The sequence below is a fragment of the Hemicordylus capensis genome, chromosome 1, assembly GCF_027244095.1.
Source record: "Hemicordylus capensis ecotype Gifberg chromosome 1, rHemCap1.1.pri, whole genome shotgun sequence".
NCBI classification, from domain to species: Eukaryota; Metazoa; Chordata; class Lepidosauria; order Squamata; family Cordylidae; genus Hemicordylus; species Hemicordylus capensis.
The window spans coordinates 7,754,036-7,780,540 of record NC_069657.1 but is presented as its reverse complement, the minus strand read 5'-3'; the positions used below and the strand labels follow the sequence as shown (position 1 = coordinate 7,780,540).

The 26,505-nt window shown below is 46.4% G+C and overlaps 1 protein-coding gene across 2 annotated transcripts in view; it reads right to left on the bottom strand.

Annotated features, from left to right (window-relative positions):
- Positions 1-26,505, bottom strand: part of SAMD4A (sterile alpha motif domain containing 4A) — a 189,927-nt gene that overhangs the window by 22,006 nt on the left and 141,416 nt on the right. For both annotated transcript variants that reach the window (XM_053259567.1, XM_053259573.1), the window contains 6 exons: positions 25,935-26,021; positions 18,854-19,148; positions 12,888-12,973; positions 7,294-7,412; positions 5,418-5,616; positions 2,231-2,357 (listed from right to left, as the gene is read on the bottom strand). In XM_053259567.1, the coding sequence (XP_053115542.1) occupies positions 2,231-2,357; positions 5,418-5,616; positions 7,294-7,412; positions 12,888-12,973; positions 18,854-19,148; positions 25,935-26,021 (913 nt within the window). The remainder of the gene's footprint in view (positions 1-2,230; positions 2,358-5,417; positions 5,617-7,293; positions 7,413-12,887; positions 12,974-18,853; positions 19,149-25,934; positions 26,022-26,505) is intronic.

Genomic DNA, 26,505 nt, shown 5'->3' with positions numbered 1-26,505 from the left:
TAAAAATGCAAGTCACATCACCCGTTCACAGCACGACGCTATTCCACTCCTGCCTCCTATGCACCAGATCCAGATCCCCACAGAACAGCTTCTCATTTTTAATCATCCCAGTTAATCTGTCTGGTGTCAAAAATATCTTGCTCCTCTCTCAGCAGGCTCCAAGCCGGCATATCTTGGCATGCAGCCAGACAACCCCCCCTGTGCATGCCTGAGATGCAAGGTTTTAAAAAAGGAGAGGCTGTCCTTTTAGCATGCAGAGGTGCACAGCGGTCATTCGGGCTAAGCCTGGGGCCCTCAAACTTGGGTCCCCAGATGTCGGTGGGCTGCTACTCCTTAGCAACAGACAGAGTTGCAACTATGGCTGGTAATGACGGGAGTTGTGGTCCCACAACATTTGGGGACCCAAGGCTGAGAACCTCTGGGCTAAGCACTTCTAAGTAGCCTCACCAAGGCTGCTCTTATATATTAAATTCTATATATTAGAATTACGTCAGCTATGTCCATTTCCGGAGGTAAATGACCTTAAAACAGTGGTACATATGCTGGTAACCTCCAGGCTTGACTACTGTAATGCACTCTATGTGGAGCTGCCTCCGTACATATCTGGAAACTACAATTGGCATGGAATGCGGCAGCCAGACTGGTCTCTGGGATAACCCAAAGAGACCATTTAACACTGATTTTGAGAGAACTGCACTGGCTGCCGATATGTTTCCTGGCAAAATACAAAGTGCTGGTTGTTACCTATAAAGCCCTCAATGGCTTGGGTCTAGGGTACTTAAGAGAGTGCCATCTCTGGCATGAACCTGTCACCTATTAAGATAATCTAGAGGGCTCAGATTAAGGTTTCCGCCAGCTCGTTTGGTGGCGACTCGGAACCGGGCCTTCTCTGTGGCTGCCCCAGGGGTTTGGAATATGCTCCCTGATGAAATAAGAGCGTCTCCTTCTCTGTTTGTTTTCAAGAAAACTCTCAAGACGCAGCTGTGCTCACAGGCTTTTAACTGGAATTAATTTTAATAATTTGTTTTAACAACTTATTTTATGAGATTGTTTTAATTGTGTTTTAAGGATTTTTAATCTGTTTTTTATATTTAAATTTTGAAAACCGCCTAGAGATGTACGTATCAGGCGGTATAAAATATGATAGATAGATAGATAGATAGATAGATAGATAGATAGATAGATAGATAGATAGATAGATAGACATGTGTGGTTTGTATAAATAAAACAACAGTAACAATAATTTAGTTGCACCTTTACTTTAGGCTCAGTGCAGGTAGCAACACTATCAACTGTGATGATTTTAGCATATTAAAGATGAAAAGTAAACACACACACACGCACGCACACAAATATCTTCAGCCAAATGTGGGGTAACCAAAAGAATGAGATTATTTAAGCTCAGTCAAGGAAAAGAAGGAAAAGAAGGAAGAGGGAGATAAGGAAGGAAATATGCTTTAAATTCCTGGAAACTAAAAGGAACTCAGAAGAAGGTGAGCAACATTTCACCTCCTCTGAAGATAGAGCAAGACGCAATGGAACTGCAAGGAAGTTGATTTAGGTCATAGACTAAGAAGGGCTTCTAGACGCTGGGCACCATCCGTGGAAGTTAAGCACTTTTATAAAGACCGGTTTATTTCAGTCGGAGAGTTAAACACTTACTTGAATCTCCCACCAAAAGCAATGGGATTTCTAAAGTTCTTAACTTTGGAAGTTAAGTTCTTAACTTAAAGTTTAAGCAGTTCTCCAGCAACGATATCCCAAAGCCTGTTTAAGAGCTTTTCCTTCTGAGAACTCCACTACCAGCCTGCCAGCCCAAATGAGAGAGGGTTTAGCAAGTAAGTGGCCCCAGACCATTTGAGCCCAGGGCTGGACCAGCTAATCCACAATAACCTTCCTAATGTTACGGTAGAGCTGTTCACATGAGCCACCCCCACCCACCCCGCCCGCAGCTCCTCCCTCACACACAGTCACTCCCACACCCCGCTATCTAGCTATTTGCTCACACAAGATCGAAAATGGGGAGACTGCACAGATCCCAAAGCTGGGTAGAACGCTTGCCCTAACCACTTTTCAGCTGTCTGAACAGCCCTAGTGGGTGCGTAAAGAAAACCTCACAACCCATCTGGGGCACAGACGGCTGCATTTCAAACAGGGCATGCCGTCAAACGTCAGCAGTGTGTTTTGAGGGTGGGGGGAGGGAGAGAAACGGCAAACGGCTTTGGCCTACCTGGCTGCTGAAACATAAGCATCGTCTGCGGAGAAGTGTGGACCGGCAGCGAGCGCGTTCTCTGCACCGAGCTGTGACTCCGGCTGGGCATGCTGTTGCTCCCTCCAGGGTTTGCGAACCAAAGGTTCTGTGGGCAAAAGGCACACAACGCATCTTGAAGGCGAAGAAAACGATCGAGGCAGAGAGGAAGGAGAGGACACCCGAGGCCTTGCCTGTGTGCATCCAGAACTCAGCAAGTTCTGCGAAAGTAGGACTACGGCGGCAGGCTACACAGGAAATGCATTAATGGAGTCTGTGGGTGGGGCTGGGGATGATGGGAGTTGTAGTCCAACAACACCTGGAAATCCAAGCTTGAGAGTCCCTGGGGGAAGCAGCTTCTCCTCTCTGGAACCTAGGCAGCTGCCTTAGACTGAGTCAGACTCTTGGTCCATCTAGCTCAGGACAGTCTACTATACTGACTGGCAGCAGGTTCTCCAAGGTTTCCGGTTTCCTAGCCCTTTCTGGAGATGCTGCCAGAACTGAACCCAGAATCTTCTACATGCAACACAGATGCCCTCCCACTGGCCGATGGAGGTGGCATGCAAGGATCTCCCACCCAGGCGCTGAACACACCAGGACTTGCTTAGCTTCAGCATGGCGGCCCCATCGTGCGCCCTTAGATCATGCCCTAGGACTCTGTGCCATTACTCCAACAAAATTCTGAGCCCTCTCTGTGTCTGCTTTAGAATACAAACACTGTCTGACGACACTCCGTGAGTCTCCTGCACTATGTCTAATTTAGCTCTGAGGACAGCCACGGAAGAAAACCCAGCCCACAAAAACCGAGCGCATCCATTCTGGCACAGGACCGAAGTAACTGCTGTGCAAATGTAGGCTGCACTCCTCTGTTCTGCCTGCAATCCAAAGGAGCAGATAGCCAGATATAGCACAACGAGGATCAACCCATTCCGATCTCAACTGGGGGGGGGTCCTTGGGGAGGGGGCACATTGTTTACCATTTATTCTGTGCTTCTTCAAGTGCAAACGAGCCTTGCATTCATCTCTCATTTGTCCCCACAGCAACCCTGCAAGGCTGAGAGTCAGGAATGAATTCCAACATCCAGGGTCTGCTGCTTATTGCAGAGCACCCCTCCCCAGAATGTGGCAGACAGTTTCTGTAGCCTCTGGACACGGGGCTCAGCCTTACGTCACCACCACTTCTCCCTGCATGGTGACAGGGGCATGCAGTGAACCTGGAAAGCGCAGGGGGCCATCTTGTTTATTGTGCATTTTTCTACGTAAGCTGCTTTGAGAACTTTTGTCAAAAAGTGGTATATAAATAGCACGCACACACACACACACACACAAAACTATCTACTACTTTTCAACAAGTTTATATACCACTTGTATACAAACAAGTGTATATAAACTTCAACTATTTATATACCACTTTTCAACAAGTTTCCAAAGCAGTTTGCATCGAAAAATTTATTTATTTATTTATTTAATTTATTTAACATATTTTTATACCGCCCAAAACTTACGTCTCTGGGTGGTTTACAACCAGATAAAAACAAAGATAAAACGTTAGTTAAAAACAACAAAACAAAACAAAACAAAATTTAAAACACAACAATTTAAAAACAATTTTAAAAAACGATATTCTAAAAACAACATTAAAACAATCAAAACAGTATCAGTTAAAAGCCTGGTTGAACAGATGTGTCTTTTTCAGAGGTGGCGAGGCTCTTATTTCACTAGGGAGTGCATTCCAAGGTCTCGGGGCAGCAACGGAAAGGTCCATCTTCTTTATTTATTAAATAATAAATAAATAAGACGGCTCCCTGTCCCCAAAGGGTTCACGGTCTAAAAAGAAACCTAAAGTAGACACCAACAACAACCACTGAAAGGATGCTGTGCTAGGGCTGGATAGGGCCAGTTGCTCTCCCCTCTGCTAAATATCAGAGAATCATCACTTCTTTTATACCAGGTTGTTTTAACCCTCTAACTGCTGCACTCGTTTTTACACGAACACATGCACAAGACCCCCACCCCAACAAAGTCCTCTCTCTTCTTTCCATGAAACGTTGTCTCTCTTTCCCTCCCTCCCACTCCCTCGGCTCTTTTGTCCCCTTTATGGGACTCTTTATAGCACCAAAGTGAGTGAAAACAGGAAATGACTGCAGACTGTTCTGGCTGGCTGGATGTCTCTCTTTCTCTCCCTCTCCCTCTCTCTCTCAATTAAAAAAATGACCCACTTGAGGTCAGAGAAAATAAATTAACCATTAGTTTAGATGGTTCTAAACTAGCTTTTGGTGACTAGAAAATTAGATTGCTATATTTGATGGAGAGAGAGAAATTATATTGGACATCATGGGCCATGCCTGGATTTGGATCCTCTTTGGGGTGTAGAAGGAATAAGCAAATGTGCATGGCTGCCTTTCCCAACACATTCCTTCTCTCAATTAAAATATTGTTTCAACAGACCCTTCCTCTCCTGGGTTTGAGAAACCAATACATAGAAACAGAAGAATTGTATTGCTAGATCAGACTAAGAAGGGGTTCTCAAACTTGGGTCCCCAGATGTTGTCGGACTACAACTCCCATCATCCCTAGCCATTCAGTCACTAAGGCTGGGGATGATGGGATTTGTAGTCCGACAACATCTGAAGACCCACAGTTGAGAGCCCCTGGGTTAAGGACCTCAGAGCCAGTAGGCACACTGGGTAATCCACCCAGAGGCTTTGGCCTCCCATGAGGCATTGCCAGTGACTCCGAGGGATGCCTCTCCTTGTAGTCCCTTGTGGCCTGTTTCTAACTCATCCTCTCTGGTTTGGGCCAGCTCTTCTTGTCTCACTCTACAAATGTTGCCTCTCTGGTAGTGACCGCTGAGCCCTGCTCCAGGGGGTGGTGAGGGCAGCAGAATATAACTTTGAAAAGTGGCAAAGTTACCTGCCATCAACACCCTGTGGGGAGGTTGTGTCCCGCCTCGCCACTCGTTGCTGTGGGACACCCTCTCCATGGGATGTGGGGTCAACCACCCCAGTGGCATCTAGGATGCCAGGTGCCGGCCGCAGGTAAGTTGGCCACTTTTCAAAGTTCTATTCTGCCGCCCTCACCGCTGTCTCCCTGCCCCCAGGGCAGGCCTCACTGGCCACTACTGTGCCTTTCACTTGAAAGGGCTACTCACCACCGGACTAGTACAGACCTGTCTTCCTTGTTTCAGGATGCTGGGGTTGGCGGCCGCATTGCGTTGGGTGGCTCCCAAAAGTCCACTGGGGCCCAGCAGGCCCAGCCGCGTGGTGGGGAGATTCCGGGAGGGGATCTGGAATTGGCGTGAGTTCCGCCTGCCCATTCCTGCACCTACAGATCCAGCTGTCGGCAAGGAGTTCGACTGGCCAAAACGGCTGGAGGGAAAGAAAGGGGAGGGGAGAAACAGTGGCTATCAAGGAGCAAATTATAAATTCAAAATCTGTGCCTCCTTTGAACGCTGCTGCATTACCATTGATCACCAGAGATTTGGAACCAAAGATTTAGCTAATGAGCACCACCGCATCTTTATTTATTTAGCACATTTTAATACTGTCCCATATGTAAGTCTCTGGGTGGTTCACATTCCAAAGATATAACAACACTTGAAACATTAATACAATTAAAACAATGCAAAATGCAGGGGAAAAACCCTCTAAAAACTTAAATTGTAAAAACTATAAACTAAAAGCCTGACTAAACAGGTACGTTTTCAGATCTTTCTTAAAAACATCTAGAGAAGGGGAGGCTATTATTTCGGTAGGAAGAATGTTGCAAAGTCCTGGGGCAACCCTAGAAAAGGCCTGGTTTTGAATCGCCACCAACTGAGCTGGTGAGAACCACAACCAGGTCTCCCCTGATTATCTTAGCAGATGGTGCGGGGTTCATGAAGAAGAAGGTGTTCTCTTAAATACCTTGGACCCAAGCAGTTAGGCCTTTATAGATAATAACCTTAAAGTTGAACCATAAACACTTAAAATTAAAGATAATTCGAATTAATGTTTAAATATTCTAACAGATTACTCTACTGTATGTTTTATTACGTAAATTACCTTATGAGTATTACCACTAATATAATAAATGTTTGCAAAAGCATAATGGACCAGAATTCAAATATTTTAAAATGCGGACGTTAATGATTCTCCAGTCCTCTCTCTTTCTCTCCCACAGATCACATAAGAATGGAGATTCTGGTTGTGGGGAGACTAGTTCTATTCAGACATTATGCTCAATGCGTGTTCATATGTCTGTACGCGCTTTTGTGTGAATGTACATGCAGTCATCGTAAAAGTGATCCTGGTTACAGACAGGAAGTGTACTGCTGTATGTGTGTTCAATGTAATGCATCAATAACCTTACATGCATATAGATCTGAACATGCATTTACTGCACACAGATAGCCGATTTGGACCCTATGCTGCACGAGTGTACAGATATCTGTACACTCGTACATTTTTTTGTATGAATGACTCTACCTGTGTTCATTTTAAAAGTGAAGCTGGGTACGGGCCCTTCAAATGCACGGTACAGAGAGGAATTGTACTTCTGTACCTATGCTCAACATAGCATATGAATGACTATACCTGTTTGTACGAGTGTTGAACGTAACATGTGAATGGGCCTAGACTGTATGTGTGTTCAACATAATGTGTGAATAGGGCTTCAGGGAACCGCCAGATCTACTGTATGTCCAGCTGGTCCTTGTGGTGAGCCACTCAGGATGTCAGAATGGAACGTTTTCAGGGCTATGATGTCCTCCTAGGATCCAGGATGACTCTGTCCATTCAGGTAGGCAGTGTATTGGTTCCCTCTGACCTCATAGCTGTATAAAAACGCCAGGGTCAGGCCTGGGTCTAGTAAGGGCAACAGTCCATTTTGAGGATCTTGCCAGGGTCCCCTCACAGATAAGTTCCTGGGTCTGCTCTGCTGCTTTCCAGCTGGCCGAATTTTCAGGCTGCTCAGACCAAGTATAACCACACACCACAGTAGCGCCTTCCCTGCGCCTCACCCTCACCCCCAGTCAACGGATTTCGGAAGTGAAGTCCCAAACCTACGTTCTTTGCTGCCGGTACCCCGAGAGGTCTAGGATGGATTTCCGAGGGAAAGACCTGAAGAGTTTCTGCACCTGCTGTTTCCATGACAACAGCCTTTTCTTCTGTGTCTCTGTAAATGCCTGTCCAGAAGATGTGATGAAATGAGATTATTATTATTAACAACAACAACAACATCAAATAAATAAATAAATATCACACAATGATGTACCCGAGTTAATGGCAAGTCCTTTCAATAAATTTGTTTATTTGTCGCATTTATAAAGGTGAAGGAAAAGTTGTGCTGTTGAGTCAGTGTCGACTCCTTGCACCCACAGAGTGGTTTTTCTTGGTAGAATACAGGAGGGGTTTTCCATTGCCATCTTCCGCGCAGTAAGAGATGATGCCTTTCAGCATCTTCCTATATCGCTGCTGCGCGATGTAGGTGTTTCCCATAGTCTGGGAAACACACCAGCGGGGATTCGAACCAGCAACTTCTTGCTCCCTTGGCAAGTTACTTCCCCACTGCATCATTAGGTGGCGTTTTTCGCATTTATATACCGCCCTATTTAGAATCTCAGGGCAGCTTACAATTTAAACAAACAGCAACCAAAACCTAAAAAATCATATAAAACAGATTAAAATGACCATAAATAAAGCTTTAAAACATCATAAACTAAATTTATTTATTTGTAAAACAAACAAATAAGATGGTGCTGTTAAAAATGCATCTGCTGTAGACATCTGAGCGAGCCAAACAGGCAACATGTTCTCAATGCAAAGCCTGAACTCCTGGGAGTGATACATCCATACATTTATTTCCAAGCAGGCTTGACCCCACCGATTACCCTTTGGAGAAAGACAAATTGAGTCTCTGCTGCTTTGCTGGCACGGAGGAGACCCCACAAACCAAGGTCCTGAACTGCATGGATACTAAAGCCCTGTTGACATTCTCTAGCGAGGGGGCAGGACACAGGACTCCCCTGAGTCCTTGACACCAATTACTGCTCCTTTTGCAGGCAACCAGCCAGGATGCTCTGGTTCCTGCAGCTTTTGCTGGAGCAGCCTGCCTTTTGCCAGCATTGGGCAGCAGCAAAACTCTTTGGTCCCCCTGCCCCAGGATCAAAAACGCAGAACCATAATATTGCAGTCATGATGGCTATAAATACTGGATGAGAGCTACTTTAGGCACCTAGTGGGATCCAGTTCTTTCTTGGTTGGGGAAAGACATTTCCCCCTGTTTTATAGAGTTGTAACATTTCACCGATTAATCTGGTAGCTGAGTTTAATCTCTGATAACTGAGCAAAGAGGCACCTTTGATTTGGGCGATTCTCTTTTACTCAGCATGGAAAGAGCAACTGGCCCTATCCAACCCAGCTTCTCTCCAGTGGCTGTGTCTACCTTATATTTCTTTTAAAATTATGAGCCATTTTTGGACACATCATCATCATCATCATCAATTTATTATTTATTCAATTTCTATACTGCCCTTCCAAAAATAGCTCAGGGCGGTTTACACAGAGAAATAATAAATAAATAAGATGGATTATGAACCTCTGTATTAAGGCAAGCTATATTTATTAAAATTATTGATACAAGTGCCCCTAGTTAAGCAGGCAGCAGCTTTAAAAACAAACAAACAAACAAACAAACAAACAAACAAACAAACAAACAAACAGAAGCATTGCTGCATACACAGAAAGGAATCCCTCTCCTAAACTATGCCTGCTATAACACAGTTGTGCATCTCCTTAAAACGGATTCTCCATCCTGGGTCCCCAGATGGTCTTGGACTACAGCTCCCATCATTCCCAGCTACAATGGCCTACCATCATTTCTCACCCCAACAGTCGAAGGCCATTGTGCCTGGGGCTGATGAGAGTTGTATTCCAATGACATCTGGGGACCCAGGCTGGAGAACGTCTGCCTTTAAGGCAAACACAGGATGCTTGTTTGTTTCATAAATTTTCACACAATCAGGGGCGTAGCTATAATTGGGTTCAAAGAACATGGGCCCCGAGCTCCTGAGGCCCCTCTAGCTCCACCCCTCTCTATTTTCTTCATTATCTCCCTCACTCTGGGGGGCCGCCAAAGAGAGGGATGAACACGGCCCCCACTCTCCTAGCTACGCCCCTGAACACATTGCAAATCTAATTGTAACTGACGAAGATTTCTTCAGTCGTTTGACAGCTCTCCTGTTTTGCATAACCAGTTTCTATCCTGCTAGCCATGGGAAACATCAAGGGACTATGCAGGGCTACCAAAGCTCCCTCTTCCAACAGCTGGAAACATTAATCAGCTCTTGCTGTGGCTTCTGACACCCCAGAAGGCTTGCCCATATAGTTTCAAACCTAACTTCACAGCAATATTGGCCAGGCGTTTTTTATTAAGAATGTAAGAATAGCCCTGCTAGATCAGGCCCAGGTCCCATTTAGTCCAGCATCCTGTTTCACAGTGGCCCACCAGATGCCTCTGGGAAGCCCACAGGCAAGAGGTGAGGGCAGGCCCTCTCTTCTGCTGTTACTCCCCTGCAACTGGCATTGAGAGGCATCTTGCCTCTGAGGCTGGAGTTGGCCTTCAACCCTCAGACTAGTAGCCATTGATAGACCTGTCCTCCAGGAATTTGTCTAAACCCCCCATAAAGCCATCCAGGCTGTTGGCTGTCATTACATCTTGTGGCAGAGAATTCCAGAGAATTATGCATTGTGTGAAAAAGTACTTCCTTTTGTTGGTACAAAACCTTTGGCAATCAGTTTCATGGGATGACCTCTGGTTCTAGTGTTGTGCAACAGAAAAGTTTCGCTCTATAAACTTTCTCCACACCATGCCTGATTTTATAGACCTCTATCCCCTCAGTCGTCTTTTTTCTAAGGCAAAAAGCTCCAGGTGTTGTAGTCTTGCCTCGTAAGGAAGGTGCTCTAGGCCAATTTTTCCCTGTAGGGAGGGATTCCCAGATGTTGTTGACTACAACTCCTACAACCCCCAGTTGCAATGACTTTGGGCTAGGGATTATGGGAGTCGTAACCCACAACATCTGGGAATCGCTTTTACAGGGAACACTGCTCTCGGCCCCTGATCATCTTGGCTGCCCTCTTCTGCACCTTCTCCGGGTTAAATGGCAGTCCTCTGAGAGCTGAACTCTACGCTCAGACCCACGTTATCAACTTTTTTGTGCTTGGATGGACTCAGAGGCGTACTTAGCCACGGACCTTGGGGATCAGATCCAAGGCCTCCTGTCTCCGGTGGGGGTGGGGCTCCAAAGGGTCATCTGGGGGCTTCCCCATAGCCCTGCCGCTGCCCCGCCGATATTTGCCATCCTCAACGGCTTGAGACGCTCCATACTCATATTGCACAGGCGTGCCCACAAATCACATCTACCAGCTACCACCACCACGGAGGGAGGGGAGGGGAGGTTCACCGCCCACCAGTGACAATAGCAAATATCAGCAGGGCAGCAGCGGGTGTGAGGCAGTGGCGGGGCTCTGGGGAGGCCCCCAAGATGATACCCTGGAGCCCCTCCCCAAACAGGAGCAGCGGCAGGGCAGCAGCAAATATTTTTTAAAAAATTTAAGGGGGGGGGGCCTCATGGTGGCGGGAGGGGACTTGTGGTGGGGGGTCCTCTGAAGCCCTTCAGGTCCGGGCTCATTTTGGACATAGTTGTGCCACTGGATGGCATTGCAGAATTGCAGTCAAGCATGCTTTCTCCACTGTCTGTGCGCTCAGCGCCACTTCCATACGACAAGCAAGTGCGGGACATTCAAAGCTTTTGTGCAAGTTCCAAGCAGGATCCAATTCCCCGTACAGACACTGATGCAACCTCCGGCTTGACTCTGTCGCGTGATCTCATCCTCCGCACACATGCTGAGCAGGGACTTTGTGAATGGGCTGTTGTCGGCGTCTCTTTGGGATTTCTTTTTTAATTGTGGGCCCCTTTGGGACAGGGAGCCGTCTTCTTTCTCTTATTCCTTTACTGCAGGCAGAGGTGCACCTAGGTGGCTATCAGGTATCCAAGACCAAGGAGTCGAGTGGTGGCAAGCTCTCCTCAACCATGAGGACTAGCAACTCAGGGTGTTCTTTGTTTGTTTTAAATGAAACTTAGGGCAGGGGGAGTCTTCTCAATATACTGGGTCTTCTTTTGGAGAGCCAGCTATTGTGTAGCTTTCTAGACTGTATGCCACCATTTGGCCTGAACAAACACACAGGGAGCTCGCCTTTTTGGGGGGAGGGAGGGGGTGATATTTGCTGCTTCCCCACTTTCATCTTTGCCACAAGTGCAGTTTAAATATAGCTGAAGCATGAAATCTTTGAAATGGAGGGCACACTTCCACCTCAACCAGACACTCATGAAAAGCTGCTTTCATTCTCTTCCCTCAGATGTTTTCAAGCACCTGAATTACTCTACTATATCTCTGCTAACTGGGCAAAGAGGCTCTTTTTAAAGGGCCGGCTCCCTGATATTTCGTGTCGGTTGAGGGGAGCAACTGTCCTTGTCCATCCCAGCACATTGCTACTCCTGAGGGCTGCGGCTGGTGCCTCTTGGGATTCCTTTTTAGATTGGGGGCCCCTTTGGAACAGGGAACCAGCACCTTCTTCATGGTTCAACCATGAACCATGAGGTATCATCTCATACTGCGCGGGAGATGGCAACGGTAAACCCCTCCTGTATTCTGTATGAGATGATGCCTCAACATCATTCCTTGTAACCACTCTGAGAACATTTTGTTCTACTCTGGAACGATATGCCCCTTTTCTAGAATATGACAACTGCAAATATTGAGATACTGTTCTTCAACAAAAGTTCTCAACATGATTTCCATAGAAAAATAAATACATAATAAATAAGATGGTTTCCTTTCTGTCCCCAAAGGGCTCACAATCTAAGAAGAAATGCAAGTCAGACGCCAGGACTAATTTGCACTGCAAACAGTTTTGTTTGTTTTGCAAAAAGGCATATTCTTCATTTTTAGCCAATACACAACAGATATAGTCTTAGGAAAGGAATTCCCTGTTCTTTCTCATGCATGCAGGGGTGTTTCTTTTAATCTGAGGCTGGCCACCTGCAGTTTGTATGAGTACTTCTAGTACAGAATAAACACATTTAAAAAATCTGCTGTCCCATTAATCAAGGACAACTTTTTAGTTGGTTAAAATGGTTTTAAAACTATTAGCCTAACTGTGGGTCCCCAAATGGTGTTGGACTACAAACCCCATCATCCTCTGCCACTGTGGCATGGGGTGATGGATGTTGTAGTCCAACACCTTCTGCGGTCCAAGGTTGGGAACCCCTGTTTAAATGGTGGAAGTCCTGAAAACAAATAATTGTTGCTAGTGAGGGGTTTATCCCAGTTGGTCTCTGGTTGTGGTACATCAGTGCAGAAGCTGCATTTTGAAGCATTCTAAAATCAGTTTTTAAAAAAACTGTGATCACAGTGAAATATGTTAGTCCAGTTGCTTAGCTGCGATGGAGTTACTATTATCCCCAAGTTATTTTCCCTACTACAACTGCAGGATCTGTGCATGAACCTGGTATATTTATCCACAAGACAAAAACCAGCGGCGTTCTCTATTTAAAGGGGGAAGAAGAGAGATTTGCGAAGAACCACCAGAAGTTACTCACCTCATGAATCAGGCATTTGTCTATGAGCTGTAAATAGGAGCTTATATTCTCCTCATCCGGCCTGGAGACCAGGAGCTGAGTACACACTGCAAAATAATACCCCCAGAAAAGGTGGGGATGGAGGGGAGAGACAAAAGGAAACCTTTATTCACCAGAGAAAATAGCACCTGCTTCAAGCCTTTTATTTTAAGAATGGACTCAATCCATGCTCTCCAGTGACCTGAAAACAGTTACCATCAATGGAACAGTCTCAAGAAAGAAAACACAAATGCGCGCGCGCACACACAGCCTGAATTCCATTCATGCCTTTCTGTGTTTAGCTCCATATTTTGCTCTGTTACTGTGGCGTCAATCTGGAATAACTCCATTTAAGTCTATTTATAAAAAAGAAACAGCTGGGTCCTCTGTCTTCTCTTGATCCAATAAGGAAAAGCTACTGGAGTGGGTGGATGAGATGCAATAGCTTTTATAACAACAACAACAACAACAACAACAACTGCAAAAAATACAAGATACCTGTAGCCAAAAATTGGAGGGACCATAAATTGGAAAAGTGGTAGAAAATGAAGATGCAAAAATATAATGGGACTTCCGACTACAAACAGACAAACATCTGCCACACAATACACCAGATAGAACTGTAGTCGAGAAGAAAGAAAAACAAGTTAAAATAATCGACATAGCAATACCAGGGGATAGCAGAATAGAAGAAAAAGAAATAGAAAAAATCACCAAATACAAAGATCTACAAATTGAAATTGAAAGGCTGTGGCAGAAGAAGACCAAAATAATCCCAGTGGTAACTGGTGCCCTAGGTGCAATTCCAAAACAACTTGAAGAGCACCTCAGCACCATAGGGGCCACAGAAATCACCATCAGCCAATTACAAAAAGCAACTCTATTGGGAACAGCCTATAATCTGCAACGATATCTATAACAATTGACAATAAAATCCAGCCATCCCAGGTCCTTGGGAAGGACTCGATGTCTGGATAAAACAAACCAGTCAATAACACCTGTCTGACTGTGTAAACAACAACAACAACAACAATAATAATAAAGCTCCAAACTTGCCACAAGGGGGCAGTTAGGAACACATGAAGACAAGACTGTCCATCTAGCATGCTGCTCTCCAGCAAAGAGGCCTTTCCCAACCTTACTACCTGAAAACCTTTCACTTAAAATATCAGGGACAAGAACCTGGAACCTTTAATAAGGAAAGCATGTGCTCTCTCATAAGCCCTGCTGGATCAGGCCCAAGGCCTATCTAGTCCAGCATCCTGTTTCCCACTGTGGCCCACCAGATGCTGCTGGGAAGCCCACAGGCAGGAGCTGAGTGCATGCCCTTTCTCTTGCTGTTGCTCCCCTGCCACTGGTATTCAGAGGCATCATGCCTCTGAGGCTGGAGGTGGCTTATAGCCCTCAGACTAGTAGTTGTTGATACACCTGTCCTCCATGCATTTGTCCAAGCCTCTTTGAAAACCATCCAGGCTGGTGGCTCTCTCTCACTGCACTATGTCCCTTGCCCAAGAAAAGTTTCACCCTCCAGGGACTATGAAGCCCATAGTAACAGAAGAAGCTGCCGCAGACCATTGGACCACCTTGCCCATCAAGTCCTGAACAATTTTCTCCCCCTTACCTCCACTTTTGTTCCCCCCCCTCCCTAAAACTGATCATCTACCCTGAAAAAGAGTTCTGGAGAACATTAAAGGTCTCTCTCTACTTTGCAACCTTTTAGTTGGCCCTAGGCAAAGGTAGCACACAAAATGGCGTTTGGATTTTCATAAAGGGACCTGGTCCGGGAAATTACAGGCTGGTTAGCTTAACGTCCGTTCCAGGCAAATTGATGGAAAGCATCTTCAAGGATAACATTGTAAAGCACATAGAAGAACAGGCCCTGCTGGGAGTGAACCAGCATGGCTTCCGCAAAGGTAAATCTTGCCTCACCAACCTTTTGGAGTTCTTTGAGAGTGTCAAAAGTGTGTGGATCAAGGTGATCCAGTTGACATAGTATACCTGGACTTCCAAAAAGCTTTTGACAAAGTTCCTCATCAAAGACTTCTGAAGAAACTTAGCAGTCATGAGATAAGGGGACAAGTACATGTGTGGATTGCTAACTGATTGAACGACCGGAAACAGAGGGTAGGGATAAATGGAGAGTTTTCACAATGGAGGGAAGTAAGAAGTGGGGTCCCCCAGGGATCTGTACTGGGACTGGTGCTTTTTAATTTATTCATAAATGATCTAGAAGTGGGGGTAAGCAGCGAGGTGGTCAGATTTGCAGATGACACCAAACTCTTCCGGGTAGTGAAATCCAAAATGAATTGTGAGCAGCTCCAAAAGGATCTCTCCAAACTGGGGGAGTGGGCGACAAAGTGGTGCTTCAGTGTTAGCAAGTGTAAGGTGATGCACATTGGGACAAAAAACCTCAACTTCAAGTATATGCTGATGGGATCTGAGCTGTCGGTGACTGACCAGGAGAAGGATCTTGGGTGTGTGTGTGGACAACTCGTTGAAAGTGTCGACTCAATGTGCAGCAGCTGTGAAAAAGGCCAATTCCATGCTAGGGAGCATTAGGAAGGGGATTGAAAATAAAACTGCTCATAGGAACATAGGAAACTGCCATATACTGAGTCAGACCATTGGTCTATCTAGCTCAGAATGGTCTTCACAGACTGGCAGCGGCTTCTCCAAGGTTGCAGGCAGGAATCTCTCTCAGCCCTATCTTGGAGAAGCTAGGGAGGGAACTTGGAACCTTCTGCTCTTCCCAGAGCGGCTTCATCCCCTGAGGGGAATATCTTGCAGTGCTCATACATCAAGTCGCCCATTCATATGCAACCAGGGCAGACTCTGCTTAGCTATGGGGACAAGTCATGCTTGCTACCACAAGACCAGCTCTCCTCTCCACTATTATATTGCACAATATTATAATGCCCTTATACAAAACTATGGTGCGACCACACTTGGAGTACTGCATACAATTCTGGTTACCACATCTAAAAAAGGACATTGTTGAACTGGAGAAGGTACAGAAGAGGGCAACCAAGATGATCAGGGCCCTAGAGCACCTTCCTTATGAGGCAAGGCTACAACACCTGGGGCTTTTTAGTTTAGAAAAAAGATGACTGCGGGGAGTCATGATAGAGGTCTATCTAAAATCATGCATGGTGTGGAGAAAGAGGATAGAGAGAAATTCTTCTCCCTCTAACATAACACTAGAACCAGGGGTCACTCCATGAAATTGATTGCCAGAAGGTCTAGGACCAACAAACGGAAGTACTTTTTCACACAACGCATAATCCACTTGTGGAATTCACTGACACAAGATGTGGTGACAGCCAACAACCTGGATGGCTTTAAGAAGGGTTTGGATAACTTCATGGAAGAGAGGTCTATCAATGGCTACTAGTCGGAGGGCTGTGGGCCACCTCCAGCCTCAAAGGCAGGATGCCTCTGAGTACCAGTTGCAGAGGAGTAACAGCAGGAGAGAGGGCATGCCCTCAACTCTTGCCTGTGGCTTCCAGCGGCATCTGGTGGGCCACTGTGCGAAACAGGAAGCTGGACTAGATGGGCCTTGGGCCTGATCCAGCAGGACTGTTCATATGTTTTTATGACCATAAAGATTACCTATGATGGGGTTTTTTCTTACTCGCATAGGGAGTTTTTCCCAGCTCTGCTGCTTGAGGGCCTTTTCAGGGGAGGTGCTGGGGACTGAATCCAGGATCTTTTGCACGCAAAGCAGGACTAGCTTAAGGGCTTCCTGCATCATGCCTGCAGTGGGAGCAGCATCAAGGTTGGGATTTAAAGGGTTTGATGGGTCTGAAGATGCTGAAGACTCTTGACAACCTAAATCTGTTTGATTAGGCTGTTTGGCTCTCTGTGACTCTGTCTGGCTCTCTGTGACTCAATGCTAACAAACCATTTGTCCCCCAGATCGGAGTGACTGACGTCCAGACTAACAACATGCTTCCACTAATGTACTGCTCTAGCACAAAGCTAATGCACTTGCTAGAGAGCTGGTCTTGTGGTAAAGGTAAAGTTGTGCCGTCGAGTTGGTGTCGACTCCTCTTGGCAACCACAGAACGCTGTGGTTTTCTTTGGTAGAATACAGGAGGAGTTTACCATTGCCTCCTCCCGTGCAGTATGAGATGATGCCTTTCAGCATCTTCCTATATCACAGCTGCCCAATATAGGAGTTTCCCATAGTCTGTAGGATGAATTAATTTTCCCCTTTGCCAACTAGCAGGGCCTACTCTGGTTTGCATTTGGATGGGAAACTACATGTGAGCACTAGAGGATATTCCCCTTAAGGAATGGGGCCACAGCTCAGGGCATGAGCACCTAACTGTTTGCATACAGCAGGTTCCAAGTTCCCTCCCTCGTAGCATCTCCAAGAGAGGGCTGAGAGAGACTCCTGCCTGCAACCTGGGAGAAGCTGCTGCCAGTCTGTGAGACAATACTGAGCGAAACGGACTAATGGTCTCTTGGTATAAGGCAGCGTTCTATGTTCCTCCTTCCAAAGGGCCATAGGAAAGCACGGAATTTCAAAATGGCGGTTGGCCATTTGGAAATTCAATGCATTCCATGGTCATTTTGAAGGAATCAGGGCTTTTCAGTGAGCATTCCCTGTCGTACATTTTAGTACATTCCCTAGAGCATCTCGTTTGCATGCAGAAGGCTCCAACTTGCCTCCCTGGCAGCATCTCCAGATCGGGCTAGGAGAGACTCCTGCCTGCAGCCTTGGAGAAGCCACTGTCAGTCTATGCAGACAATACTGAGCCAGATGGAGCAATAGTTGGTAGAAGGCAGCTTCCTATGTTCCCAAGTCTGGAGCTTGCATTTCAGAACATAAGAATATAACATAAGAGCAGCCCTGCTGGATCAGGCCCAAGGAGGCTCATCTAGTCCAGCATCCTGTTTCATACAGTGGCCCACCAGATGCCACTGGGGAGCCTACAGGCAAGAGGTATGTGCATGCCCTCTCTCCTGCTGTTGCTCCCCTGCAACTGGTTTTGAGAGGCATCGTGCCTCTGAGGCTGGAGGTGGCCCACAGCCACCAGACTAGTAGCCACTGATAGACTTGTCCACCATGAATTTGTCTAAACACCTTTTAAAACCATCCAATCTGGTGGCCATCACACATCCCATGGCAAAGAATTCCATAGATTATGCGCTGTGTGAAAAAGTACTTTCTCTTATTGGTCCTAAATTTCCTGACCTTCAGTTTCATGGGGTGACCCCTGGTTCTAGTGTTGTGAGAGAGGGAGAAAAATCTCTCTCTGTCCACCCTCTCCACTCCATGCATAATTTTATACACTTCGTTCATGTCTCCCCTTAGCCGCTTCTTTTTCAAGATAAAGAGCCCCAGACGCTGTAGCCTAGCCTCATAAGGAAGGTGCTCCCGGCCCCTGATCATCTTGGTTGCCCTCTTCTGCACCTTTTCCAGTCCTACTATATCCTTCTTAAGATACTGTGACCAAAGGATACTGTGACATATGTGGAGTATGCAGTACTCCAGATGTGGCCGCACCATACATTTGTATAAGGGCATTATAATATTAGCATTTTTATTTTCAATCCCCTTCCTAATGATCCGTAACATGGAATTGGCCGTCTTCACAGCTGCCGCACATTGAGCTGACACCTTTCACAAGCTGTCCACCACAACTCCAAGATCTCTCTCCTGGTCAGTCACCAACAGCTCAGATCCCATCAGCATATGTGTGAAGTTGGGGTTTTGTGCTAGGGCAACCAGATGCACAGCCTGGGGCATGCCTCATGTGTTTTGCAGGGAACTTATGTGCAAAAGTGCCATCCCAAACCCCCTGTGATTTCACGCAACTTACATGATCTCCCTACAATAGTTTAACTTTGTTTCACAAGTGCTTCATTAGTCTGGAGGTCAGTCACTAACAATGGGAGGATGAAGGATTTTGCACGCCACTGGAAAAGAAGCTGCTCCTTACCTTTCCCCATCACCTTTGTAAACTGTCCCGGGATGTCTCCTTCTGGCAAAGGGGCGCCACCAGATTCTCCCTCACAGCCGGGCAAGTGGTGATGCTGCATCCCCCCCGAGGCGGAGTCCTTGCAGTCAGACCCTTGGCTGTCGGAGCCCATCAGAGAAGCCCGGCGACGTGGCTCAGAATCCCGGCCGTGCTCCTCCACGCTCAAGCTCCGAGAAGAGTACGCTTTGATCGGGGTGAGGATCATTTGGTGAAGCTCTTGCAGTGGGGCACGCAGATTGCCTCCTTCTAGGATATCCTGTGGACAAGCAAAGCAGGAATACTGGGAATAGAAAAGAGAGGGTACCCCCCACTCAACACCCTCCCAGCCACACTCAGCGTAGCAGAGCAAAAGAGGGAAACCCAATCAGCAGAGGCACACACGGAGACCAGCCCTGTTTGCCATTTGTGTGTGGGTTTGTTGTTGTTGTTTTTGCCTCCATTCCTCATTAACTCTCACATGCTCCCACATCCACACTGCCACATGCACATGATTCATATGCAGACACAGCATTCGCTTACCATTCTCATACCACGCAACATTCACACACAGTCTAACAGCTGAGCAACACTCTGGCAGTGCTGCTGGCAACTCCCTCCCTTCTCTGCATAAAGTCCCATCTGTCCTCAGGCCTTGCATCTTGGCAGGGTGTTTTAAAAGCAAACGAGCAAGCAAGGAAACCAACAAGCAAATATCTGAGCAGTTGGAATGTTCATGAGCATTCCGTAATGCCTCAGCAGCTGAGGCCATGGCTAAGGATGGCTCATTTCCTTCTGCTGAACTCAAAGCTCCTACAACCATTAGCTAAAGAGGTTTCACAGCCTGCACCTTGCATTTACTTTGTAGTCGGGGCAAATCCTGCTTAGAAGCCCAATGTCTTTATCCACCATCTTCTGTTTTCCAGTGTACGTCACAGCAGATTCCAGCGGCTTTTGCGTACTCATTACAGTCAAATGAATCCCATATTTCAAAGCATCACAGGGGAGAATCATGGCAAAGAGGAGAAGGGAGGCTGTGATATTGCTCAGAAATCACAGCCACAAAGCAAGCAGATTGTTCCTCAGCCCTGAAGAGCTGATATTAACTCAGAAAGGGATCCATTACAACTTTATTACCTCCAGCAGGTTTCCTAAATACAGCCTCATATTATAAATTCACGGAATGAAGTTATGAGCTAAACAGTTATAGTAACAACCTGCAGGGAAACTGAAGAGGCCCAAAGAGAGGAGGGTGGGAAGTTAACGAATGATACACTCATCATCACCTTCAATATTATTTATGGAATGCTTAAGACTACAAGATGATTTAGAATCCCTCCTGGAGACAGGGGATCAAACTGTGGCACATCACAAGGATCGCTGCCAGACCCCCTCCTTCTGCTTCTCTTTATTAGAGGAGAGCTGGTCTCGGGGTCACAAGCAGGACTTGTCCCCTTAGCTAAGCAGGGTCTGCCCTGGTTGTATTTGAATGGGAGACTACATCTGTGAGCACTGCAAGATATTCCCCTTAAGGGATGGAGCCACTCTGGGAAGAGCATCTAGGTTCCAAGTTCCCTCCCTGGCAGCATCTCCTAGGATATAGCTGAGAGAGATTCCTGCCTGCAACCTTGGGGAAGCCGTTGCCAGTCTGGGTACACAAGACTGAGCTAGATGGACCAATGGTCTGACTCAGAATATGGCAGCTTCCTATGTCCTTATTGATTTTACTATACAGATGCATAGGGGTAATGGAGTGGGTGGCAGGAGGGCAGGGCAGGCAAATGTCCCTGGGCCGTGGTGGTGGGGGTCTGGGTCAGAGGGGACACCAAGGCACCCACTCAGACCCACTCCAAGCTGCCCCCTTGTCCTTCTGTTCTCTTACCCCTTTCATGGTTCCCCACTGCTGCGGCTGGGCACGCTACCTGCAGCGGCCACGCTCTGTTCCCCTGCGCCAGCAGCATGTCAGTGAAGGGGGCATGGCTGGTGAGGGGGGCATGGCCCCGTGAGCCATTTGAAAAGAAGAAAGGGAGAGGCAGGAGAGACGGCTAGGCAGGGCCTGGGTCTGGTCGTGCTCCGGAAGCTCAAGGCTCAAGGCTTGCCCACTCACAGCTCAGCAACAGGGCCTCAGTGTGGAGAACTCTCAAACTGGGGCCGGGATCTTCTTGTGTTTCCTTGGAACTGCATTTCCTCCTTGCTGCTATTCCATCATTCACCCTAAGGAATGTAATTTTCTTGGGTTTTGTTTGTTTGTTTTGGTCCCAGTGTCTGTATTTTGTTTGTAGAAACCTTCGAAGCAGGGGTTCTCACACTTGGGTCTCCAGAAGTTGTTGGACTGCAATTCCATGGAGTGCAATTGCAGTCCAGCATCTCGGGACATAAGAAGAGCCCTGCTGGATCAGGCCCAAGGAAGCCCATCTAGTCCAGCCTCCTGTTTCCCACAGTGGCCCACCAGATGCTGCTGGGGAGCCCACAGGCACGAGGTATCTGCATGCCCCCTCTCCTGCTCCTCTGCAACTGGTACTCAGAGGCATCATGCCTCTGAGGCTGGAGGTGGCCCACAGCCACCAGACTAGTAGCCATTGATAAACCTGACCTCCATGAATTTGTCTAACCCCCTTTTAAAACCATCCAAGCTGGTGGTCACCACCACATCTGATGGCAAAGAATGCCATAGATTACTTATGTGCTGTGTGAAAAAGTACTTCCTTTTGTTGGTCCTAAATTTCCTGGCTATCAGTTTCATGGGATGACCACTGGTTCTAGAGTTGTGAGAGAGGGAGAAAATTTCTCTGTCCACTCTCTCTACTCCATACATAATTTTATACATCTCTATCATGTCTCCCCTTAGTCACCTCTTTTCCAAAAGGGATGTGCACGGAACAGCATTTGCATTCTGTTCCAAGCTCAGAACGGAACACAAATGCTTGGACCATTCCTTCAGAACTACCGGCCAAACTGGTTGTTCTGACTTAACGATCCCATTCCAAGTGCCATTTTGAACTCCATACTGGCGCTCTTCTGGCTTCTGCATACGCACAAGAATGATTTGCATGGTGGTACTGACCACGCAAATGGCTGCCGTGCATGCGCAGAGGCCAAAAGAGTGCAATTTTGGAGCTCGGAACACTCTTAATGGCCAGTTTCACGGTCAGAACATTCCGACCGCAAACCGTTCTGCACATCCCTATTTTCCAAACTAAAAGGCCCCAGATGCTGTAGCCTCATAAGGAAGGTGCTCTAGGCCCCTGATCATCTTGGTTGCCTTCTTCTGCACCTTTTCTAGTTCTACAATGTCCTTCTTAATATATGGTGACCAGAACTGTACACAGTACACCAAATGTGGCCGCAACATAGATTTGTATAAGGGCATTATACAAATCCTTTGCCTGGGTGAGTGATGTTCAGCCTGTTCTAGATGGGGTTCCACTCCCCCTGAAGGACCAGGTTCACAATCTAGGGGTGATAATCGATCCAGCATTGTGGCTAGAGACAAGTGGCCTCTGTGGCTCGGAGCACCTTTTATCAACTTTGGCCGATACGCCAACTGCAACCTTACCTGGACAGAGATAGCTTGGCCACAGTTACTTATGCCCTGGTAACTTCTCGCTTAGATTACTGCAATGCATTGTATATGGGGCTGCCTTTGATAATGGTCCGGAAACTGCAGCTGGTACAAAATAGGGCTGCAAGTTTATTAACTGGGGCTGGATGTTTTGATCATATCACGCCAGTGCTACATCAGCTGCACTTGCTCTCAGTCTGTTTCCGGGCCCAATTCAAAGTGCTGGTTTTAACTTTAAAGCTCTAAATGGCTTGGGACCGGGTTACCTGAGAGAGTGCCTTGCCCCATATGTCCCGACTCAGACCCTGAGATCTTCTTCGGAGGCCAACAAGAACTAGGTGGTATCTGGTTGGGCAAGCAAAATCCCCTAAGGTGCAAGGGTGCAAACTTTTCAGATAAACCAGAAGGGGACAGAGTAGAACCAAGAGCAGACAAGACGGAAGCACGTGACAGCTGGTCAAAAAAGTCAAATGACGGTAAGTGAGTTAGCACGTATCAACAACGGGTAAGAGACTCCGCATATATGTGTTTTATACACCAATGCCAGAAGCCTCTGAACCAAGATGTGTGTTCTGGAGTGCTTGAATGAAACATAGATATAGTGGGCTTAATGGAAACCTGGTGGAATGGTGAGAACCAGTGGGACACAGTTATTCCTGGATACAAACTCTACAGAAGGGACAGGGAGGGGAGGATTGTGGGTGGAGTAGCACTGTATATTAAAGAAGGGATAGAATCCAACAAGCTAGAAAACCTAGGAGGATCAGGGCCCTCCATAGAAACATTATGGGTGACCATACAAGGAATGAAAGGAAATGTGTTACTAGGGATGTGCTATCGCCCTCCGGATCAAAACACAAAGAGTGATAAATCAGAGAGGCATCAAAGACAGAAATGCAAGGAGACAGTAAGGGATGCAAAAAGAGAGTTGGGGGAGCATATAGCTAGAAGTGTCAAGGGGAATAACAAACACGTCTTTAAATATATCAGAAGCAGAAAAACTGCCAGGGGGGCAGCTGGACCCTTAGATGACGAGAGAGGATAAGGAGATAGCAGAGAAGCTGAATGCGTTGTTTGCATCTGTCTTCACAGCGGATGATACTGACCATATACCTTCTCCGGAACTGAGCTTCTCAGGCTTGGAGGCTGAAGGCTAATTTGAAGTGACAAGAGAGGCTGTTCTAAACTGCCTTGAAAAACTAAAAATTAACAAATCGCCTGGGCCAGATGGCATCCACCCAAGTGTTCTGAAGGAATTCAAATATGAAATTGCCTATCTCCTATCAAAAATATGTAACTTGTCCCTAGCTAGCCAGAGATCAAACCCTAGGAAAGACTAGCCCTAACAAACTCACCTTTCCCTTGCATTCTTCTTGATTGATTGATTGATTTGTTTGCTTATTTAGGAAAGAAAACAAAAGTTTGCTGCCTCCCTCGGCCTGAGCCTTGTCTTCTCAGGAGTTGCTTCCAAAATCAAGTTTGGGACCCAAGTTTGGAAACCCCTGCCTGAAACAGCTCAAAAATAAACCACTCTATATGTATTGGTCAAGATTCCTTGCAGTGGAACACACTGGCCCCACCTGGGCTGCTTCACAATGTGAAGGCAGTCCCAGTGGGGTTGCCAAGGCAGCGAGTTTGCACAATGACCTACAACAGCGTGCACACACTCATGTTGTGCTACTTTCATTCTTTCAAATGGAAATAGTGTTTCGGAAGTGCAAGGTCAGTACACAACTTCCTGCCTCTGCAATACCCCAGGTGAATTTTCACGTTGCACAGCAACCCTGGCGGGTCCCTGACACCAGCGTTCCATTGCACGGGAAACCGTCCATTCTTTCTAAAGAATCACTGTATTCATTTTAGTGCCAGCAAAAGAGTTCTGTATAATTCCTCATGAAATTTCATTCATTCATTCATTCATTCATTCATTCATTCATATGCTGCCCATCCAAAAATGATGCAGGGTGGTTCACAATACAAAATAAAACCATGTAAAATATTAACATAAAACCCATTAAAAGCCACATAAACATTGCAAAAAACAAAGCGGAAAAAGTAGGCCTTTACGGCTCTCTGGAAGCCATAAAGGGATGATGGACCACTTACTCCCACAGGGAGCGCATTCCACAACCTTGGGGCGGCTACTGAGAGGGCCCAATCCCAAGCTGCCGCCAGACAAACTGGTGGCAACCAGAGATGAACCTCCCCCAATGATCTTAGTGAGTGGTGGGGATCTTGCAGGAAAAGGGTTGTATCTGCACCAGTTCAGACCTGGTTACCAAGCCACTTTGTAAAGTTAATGTCTGAACCAGAACTGAAGCAGAGAGTTAAAAATACCAATGAGCCTAAAATTAAACCAAATTTGTAACTACCTGTTTTTTTAATAGTGCTTTAATAGTATTTTTATAGAGCTTTTGATGCTCAAAGTTTGCATTAATTATCTTCTTGTAATATTTGCAGCAACCCTGTAAGGCAGGGGTTTCCAGATGTAGGTCCCCAGATGTTGTTGGACTACAACTCCCATCAACCCCATCCACAAAGGCATTTAGCAACATCATCTGGGGACCCAAGTTTGAGATGCCCTGCTGTAAAGTAAGGAAGAATGAGTATCCTCATGTTGCAGCTGAGGTTAAATAGCTTGCAGCTAGTGAGTTCATGGCAGAGGTAAGATTTGAACTGGATGGGTCCTCATTTATAGCTTAGTCTCTTAGCCTATGTGCTACTCCAACTCTCATTTAAAAACATCTATATACCATTATTCATCTGGGAATTCCATAGCAGTTCACAGATTAAAAGCAACTAATAAAGTAATCAATAAGATGACTTCAAGAATCACCTTTTTAAAAGTGGGGATCCTCTTTATTCAGCAGGGGGAGAGCAACTGGTCCTATCCACCCGCAGCACACACAGTACCCCTCCAGTGACTGTTGCTGGTGTCTATCTTATGTTTCTTTTTAGAATGTTAGATTCTGCTCCAACCTTGCTCTTATCTAACACACAATAGCAAAATGGGAGCTTCTGACACTGGGTAGGACCCGTCTCCTACCCAGTTTATGGTCATGAGAAGTGCCCTAACAAGTCTCACTCAGAATTTCTCTTCTTGCCTTGTCCCCATGGAAGACCATTCTCTCTTCCACTTCTCCTTTCTGTTGCTTCTTTTGCTCAGACCTCTGTGTCTCCTTTCCTAGATCCCCTGTTCTCACTTCTCCTCTTTCCCTATGTCCTCGGTTCCTGAGTCATTTTCTGCTTTCCTGAACTCTCTATCTCTCTATTTCTTCCCCTCATTCCTGTGCAGAAAAAAAAACATGCTGTGACATCAGAGCAGTTTAGCCAATGGGATCATGGGCACAGAAGCGAAAGGCATTAAGAGGGCAGCAAATGATTTGTTTAGGGCAGAGAAAGGGCGAGAGGAGATATAAGTAAGGATAAACATGGCCAATATACTTAACTGAAGTCACAGCCCAAAAACTCATCCATTCTGAAAGAAAAGGTGAGTCAACTTACCCTTTCCAGGGACTTCAGAAGGTTTTGCCTCTCTTTTAGCTTTTGGATACTGATCACAATTTTGTGCCTTGCGCCTTTGGTAACATTCTGCAACGGCAACACAGAACACAGTATGTGTGAGCTCAGGGATTCCAAACCTTGATCCCCAGATGTTATTGGACTATCATTCCCATCATTCCCAGCCACAATGGATGAAGGCATTGTGTTTGAGGATGATGGGAGCTGTAGTCCATCTGGGGACCCAAGGTTGGAAACCCCCATGTTAGCACATACACACACACAAGAATACCACTGCATCATGGATCAAAAGAAGAGCCCCTGTTGGATCGGATCAAAAGTCCATCAAATCCTAGCATCCTGCTTCTTCCCACACTGACCAACCAGATGTCCCTGGGGAGCCCACAAGCAGAACAGGAAAGCACCATAAATTTTGCTGTTGCTCCCCAGTAAGGCAATGAGGAAGTAAGGTCTGTGAACATGGAGGTTCCATCTAGCCATCATGAATTAATAGGTATTGATATAGCTCTCCTCCATGAATGTGTTCCTTTGGAGGTGAACAATATGCTGACAG